This window comes from Rhododendron vialii, chromosome 11a, assembly GCF_030253575.1.
Source record: "Rhododendron vialii isolate Sample 1 chromosome 11a, ASM3025357v1".
Lineage (NCBI taxonomy): Eukaryota > Viridiplantae > Streptophyta > Magnoliopsida > Ericales > Ericaceae > Rhododendron > Rhododendron vialii.
The window spans coordinates 15683557-15689705 of record NC_080567.1 but is presented as its reverse complement, the minus strand read 5'-3'; the positions used below and the strand labels follow the sequence as shown (position 1 = coordinate 15689705).

General features: G+C 38.9%; 1 protein-coding gene across 2 annotated transcripts; it reads left to right on the top strand.

Annotated features, from left to right (window-relative positions):
• LOC131308362 (vacuolar protein sorting-associated protein 25) lies at positions 1 to 6038 on the top strand. Of its 2 annotated transcripts, none has more exons than XM_058335278.1 (7): positions 1 to 140; positions 515 to 617; positions 2918 to 3054; positions 3823 to 3876; positions 3986 to 4074; positions 4179 to 4254; positions 5762 to 6038. In XM_058335278.1, the coding sequence occupies exons 2-7, from the start codon at positions 559 to 561 to the stop codon at positions 5881 to 5883; spliced, it is 537 nt and encodes a 178-aa protein (XP_058191261.1). In that variant the 5' UTR covers positions 1 to 140; positions 515 to 558; the 3' UTR covers positions 5884 to 6038. The 2 variants fall into 2 exon arrangements, with proteins under 2 accessions (XP_058191261.1, XP_058191262.1); XM_058335279.1 differs by lacking the exon at positions 5762 to 6038 and adding an exon at positions 5503 to 5709.
• Positions 6039 to 6149: the final 111 nt, after the last annotated feature.

The following is a 6149-nucleotide window of genomic DNA, read 5'->3' as shown; positions in this document are numbered from 1 at the left end:
ACGACACTCCGGCGACTCCGACAGCACTCCGGCGGCGACTCAAAAGTAGTTTTGATAATTAGTAGGTTTTGGCAATTGATCGGTCCGAAGACTCAAAAACTCACCCGCGAAATTGATCTCAATCGAACAAAAGCCGACAGGTTCTCTCTCTTGTGATATATCTCTCTTTCTTTTTGTTGTTCTTCATGGCTAATTTAGATGCTTAAATATAACATTTTGTGGGAGCTAGAAATAAAACTATTAACCATCTAGGTGCCCTCCCTCCTAGCATTTTGGCGGGGGGCCTAACCTGGCGGCGGCTTCTGCCCTGGGCCAGCCCTGATTGTAGTTATAGTTTGATTACACCTGAATGTAGTTACAGTTTGATTATATAAGGTAGTAATGAATTCGGAATCGAAACTGGTTCTTTATTGAATCTGAATTCTGGGGTATGTTGACTGCTGTGAAGAATTTTGTGGCTGTTTCTTTGTTTGCCAAATTATTGGCCCTCAAAATTTTATCTTGTGTTGGGCAGATGCAATTTTAGGTAATTCATAAACAAACAAGTGGTAGAGAGAGATGCAGAAATTGGGAGAATTCAAGCTGCCCAACTTCTTCAACTACCCGCCGTACTTCACGTAATTTGTTGCTCTCTTTTGCTTGATAGGTCATTGATTTTTAAGTTCGAGATACTTGCTGCACCCTGCATACTTATTGGCAATTAGGTACATGAAAGATCCACCGGAGACGTGCATTGTAGGATTGACATCAGTACATATTGTTGTAGAAACGGGTTTATTTCCGTATGTTATGGTAATTGCTCACTGGAAAAACCAAAAATAAAGGGCATGTTTGAAATTGTCTGAATTTGAATCACGCTGTTGATATTTATAACGAATTTTAGTTTGTATATGGTATTTCCTTCATCTAGAGACGATACAGCTTGTACCTTGTGGCACTTAGTTTCTAAGCTTTTTCTTGCTCTTCCCCCTGGTGGTAGGGGTGTTTTCATACTGCTGAGAGCATCCTCAATGGAATAACAAAACTTGGCTACTAAAATGATAAAGGTTGGCCTAATATTTTGCGTTGCGTGTGTGGTAATTTAGTGCATGGATGAGTGATCTAATGGAATAGCTTTAGTGTTTGTTGAGGTATACACAAATACATAACAGATGTATTACATACATAAAGTAAAGTTGTCCCCACTCTCTTTCTCTCTTCCACTCGACCTCTCTTCGTCTCTCCCTCCCTTTTGGTTTTTGAATAGATTGCTAGATTTAATAAACCACTTTGGAGCCAAGCATGGGTGCCTACCAGCCCTACCTAAGGAGTCAATTTAGAGAGTCCATTAGAGCAGTAAAAAAATATGTACTTTTTTCAAAATGCTCTGATTGGGAAGGACCGATCCATGTAGTCGGACCCAGGTGAGTGGGATTTGGGCGTGTTGAGTTCCAAAGAGTGTGGGCCAATTAGAATCAGCTTGTTTGATTCAACATCGATAAATATCTAGTTGATATTTTGCTGTTCATTCTACTTGTTACGAGGAAAGCTTTAATTTTTTGCACTTTTGAGTTTTGACCAAGTTCCTTCAAGAATGTGCCTTGTTTGACGACCTTGTCTGGGTGAATTTAACGAATCAATTTCAAAAGCTATCATACTTACTAAGCTTGCCCTTTCACTATGAGGCAAAAATATAACTCTCTTGGTATGGCAAGAATCTGAGTTTCATCCTTTGAGTATCAATTGAAAGTGGCTAGGTAGCAATGATTTCTTGTTTACCAAGTTACCGGTGACATTATCTAAGGCTGGAAACCAGGCCTAATGACCCAACCTATTGAATTGAGTATATTCATATCCTTTTGTAAATCACTAGTCCATTAGGGAGTATTCAAACATGAATTTCATTCTCACCTAGGGAGGCTCACACTGCCGAGGGGCCTCTTTCAAACAGTCTGTGTAAGCTCTGTCTAGCGGAAGACGTTTATCATATCTGGCGAGAGAGAAATGGCCGTATTTTTTGGAACCACGGTGGAGATTCTGCTAGTTTGGTTAGTAGGGTTGTGGGTGATGTCCTCGTCTCTGTTCTTGGAGAAGGATCCCTGCATCTGCTGAGAATCAAAAATTGGGCCTTGCCTGGGGTTTTCCTCGTTGGATGTTCCAGCACCCTTAGTTTAGCTTTCTCTTTTGTTGCGTTTGGATAGGTTGAGTTTGTATAGCCTTTTTTGGTGTTTTGTTCTTTGTTTCCTCCTGTAAAGATAGGAGGGAGGTGGTTTTGTTCTCGGGGTTCTTTTCCCATTGCTTTGGTTAGTTAATAAATGTCTTGTTCCAAAAAAAAAGTTGGAAGAATTGGAGCTGCATTGTGAAGTTTTCATGCAAATTCATGGTCCTGTGCTCTAAAAGCGGTCAGAACAGTTCATGCCAGAAAAGCGACATTCTTGGCTAGTTGGCTCTTCAAGAATTTTGAGAGGCCACCAGATTTCATTCCCATGATTTGAGGTATGCGGTGTCAATATGAATGAAGAGAAATGCCAAACCAGCAAAACCAACTTATTTTGTGCATATATGATGCCAATTGTCGAGTCAGTCAGTAACCTTCTTGTACTCCAATGCTAAGCAAGAAGTGTCAAATTTTCATTGCCATAAGAGTGGATACGTGACCTAGAGCTGAAGAGTATCCATTTCTTATAAAATGGATGGATATGTTTGGTAGTGTAGATAAACGTATCTTTGGGTATTCTTAAACTGAGTATTGGTATCCGATACCTTTACGACTCCATGTGTTGTTGGCTTGTTAGATATTCATTTCCATCTGCACTGTGAGTTTGCATACATACTCATATAATTGTCTCATGAAAATTACTCATTTGGAAATTTTCCCTCTTGGAACCTTTCATAATGAAAATTGGTCATTTGCATTCCTTCTTCTGTCTTTGTATAGCTTGCAGCCAGTTAAGGACACGCGGGAGAAGCAGATTCAACTTTGGAAGGAGCTCATACTTGATTACTGTAAAACCCAAAAGGTTTTTATAGTTGAACCGGAAGGATTTCCTCTGTTTACAAATTCTGGAATTGAAAGTAAGCCCTTTCTCCTTGTTACTTTCTCTGCTTTGGTTTACCTGCTTATTTCATGCAATCATAACATATTTCTGATTGTTCTCTAAACGCAAATGAGTTCTGTGTTATGACCCGAGTATAATACCACTGCATGGGGCTTTTCAAGGCATTTAAAAGCATAAAATGGAGATATTTCTTTGTCGCCATCTATCTGGCATAAAGAGAACTTAATGTCTGAAATTCTGCTCTACATCGAGAAGTTATTATGCATGAATGTTGGTGGTTATTTTAATGTTCCACCCCATTCCTTGATGGAGGCCTCAGGATTCTGCTCAGCTCAACTGTTGTGGAGATTGTGGTGTACTAGGTTGGTTTCAGATGATAGGTATAATGTCTTCTTCACGTGTCAAGGCTTGTTCTGAAGCTGCAAGTTTTGTCAAATTTAAGATACAGAAAAAGGTGTATGTGTGGTCCATATTCTATGATTTATCTACTTACTATGGAGAGGTAAAATCTGAAAGAGTTGTGCTGTTAAATCACTAGGAAGACAGGACGATGACATTCAATCATTTAGGTAAAATGAAGTTTTATAGTACAAATGCTCTTTAACATTCTGAATGCGAATAATTTTAACTACAGGTTGCACTCCTGTGCTCGATTCTATTTTCTCTACCATTCAAATTTCAAGAGTATTTGGGTTAATGTGTGCATTTTGGTTTGTAAATTACCCGTGGAAAAAATACGTTTCCTCACCTGCTGCTGAATGTCAACTTCATTGTGGCAATTCAGGGTCTCTAAGCCATGAAGCTAGGGAAGTGTTTCTCTCAACCTTAGTTTCCGAAGGTTTGTTCATGTCCCCAAGATTTCCTATTTTAGTGCCATGAAGTTGACCATCCTCCTCTTGCATGTAAATGTAGGGTTTAGTTTGTTAAATTTACGTTTGACTTTACAGGACGTGCAGAATGGATGGACAAGGGACATAGGAAATGTCTTATCCTCTGGCACCGCATTCAAGAATGGGCTGATTTAATTTTTCGCTTTGTAAGTAGCTTTGTGATCTTGATTAGAACCTGTTTTCCATTCATGTGTGCTTGCTACATCAGTGATTTGCTTATTATTAATGTTACTTGAAAGTACTGCATTAGGTGAAAGATAATGGCTTGGAAGATAGCGTTATGACAGTTGAGGAAATTCGTTCAGGGACTGAATCCCGTGGCACAGGTGAGCTGTAAACCTAAACTTTCCTCTTAAACCCCGGTTTGCTTACTATTGCTGTGAAGGTAATACAGACCCTATTAATACGAGTTAATCAGCAGCTGTCCAAAAATAACATCCCAGAAGAACACCAAAAAGAAAAATGACAAGAATCTTTTTTTCAGTCACAATCCACTTGGAAATAAGATTCTGAATGCTGATAATACATTCGGCTGCCTTTTGGATCTTCGATTGGAGTGATTTGTAGGGTCAAATTAAAAAGAATGGAAGAAGGTTTTCAGACAAACCATATATTGATACAAAAGGAAAAACTTGCGTCAATAAGAATGGGAGGACTTTGCATCCATAAAAACTTGGGGTCTTGCTAACCACACATACATCTGTGCACAGATTTTGTTGTGGGGCCCACCACGGGTCCCACACAAATAATCCGAGCCATTCATTAGATGTAAAATATTTTTTCAAAGGTCCACACAAAAAATAAGCTCAATATAATACCTATAGATGCTCGATCCAATGATCTAAATTTTCATTCAGATTTTCGGGTAATGAAAAATTAGATGATTAGATCAAGCACCTATAGCTATTGGATTGAGTTAATTTTTTACGGGAACCCTTGAAATTTTTTTTTACATTTAATGAAAGGCTCGGATCGTTTGTGTGGGGACCCGTGGTGGACCCCACAATAAAATCTGTGCACAAATTATCTGTGAGGACAGATTTACCGAAAAACTTGTAGGTCAAACAGACCAAATTTGATCAAAAAGGAAAACTTGTGTCAATAAGAACGGGAGGACTTCTTGTGGTGCATCCAAAAAACTTGTAGGTTATGGACCAATCAAATCATTTTCCATTTTGTTCTGGCTTTATATGTGTCTCTGTACTGCCATATTTCACTAAAAGAGATATACTTACTACAATATTTGTTTTAGTGATGTACTTGTGCCCGATTTAGTATAGACAGAGTTGAGCAAAAATTTCTAGATTACCGAAAGTGATGCACTTTGCCCTACTCCCCCAAGACGATAAATGGCTTTTATTGTAATAAGATAATTTACGATGATTACTGAAACCATCTCATGAAAATGGCCCTTTACACAATTACACATGATTACGCATGAAGTGTATGACTTTGATTTCGCTGGCAGCTTTTGGCTTCTTGTTGACCAAAATTTCATACCTCATCTTTGGTCCAATAATCAGATGTTAATTAGTGTTTATGCCATCTCTCTCACACGCACACACATTTAAGAGGGGTTTGGTGGACGTGGAGTCCGAGCATGAAGTTTGATTTCCCCGGAGTATATCTACAACAGAAGGCTTATCAAAGAAAACCCTTTCTCAACTAGAGTAGGGAAAGCATTAGATTAATCATTCTTCATTGGCCTTGGTACCTTTCTCCTCAATGTCACTCTCTTATATTAAATTCATTGGAAAAAGATTGCGGTGCTTCATTGTGCTTTCAATGTTGTACTAATCTCTCGCTTTCTCTATCTGCTGGGCTGTGCATTAGACCTTCATGGGATTGACCGCACAGTACTAATGCGAGCTTTGAAGCTATTAGAACACAAGGGGAAGCTCGCAATCTTCAAAGGAACTTCAGCTGATGATGAGGGCGTGAAATTTTCCATCTAGTGCTCTCCTCCGTTTCGGTTCAACTAGCGTTTGATTCATGTTTGCTCTATGTATACTAGTGTAATTTTTTTAGTTGATTATGTTCTCTATACATTATTGTGATTTCGGTTGATGACCGTCTGATCCAATGGAAATAAGTGGCCTTGTTTGTTTGACTGATTTCGTTTTCCTTTATTTCACTGATTGATTAATGGATGACATCTTTGTGCACGATCGAGTACCTGAGGATAACCGGGATGCCAACGAAATACCGAAGGCCTGTGGTG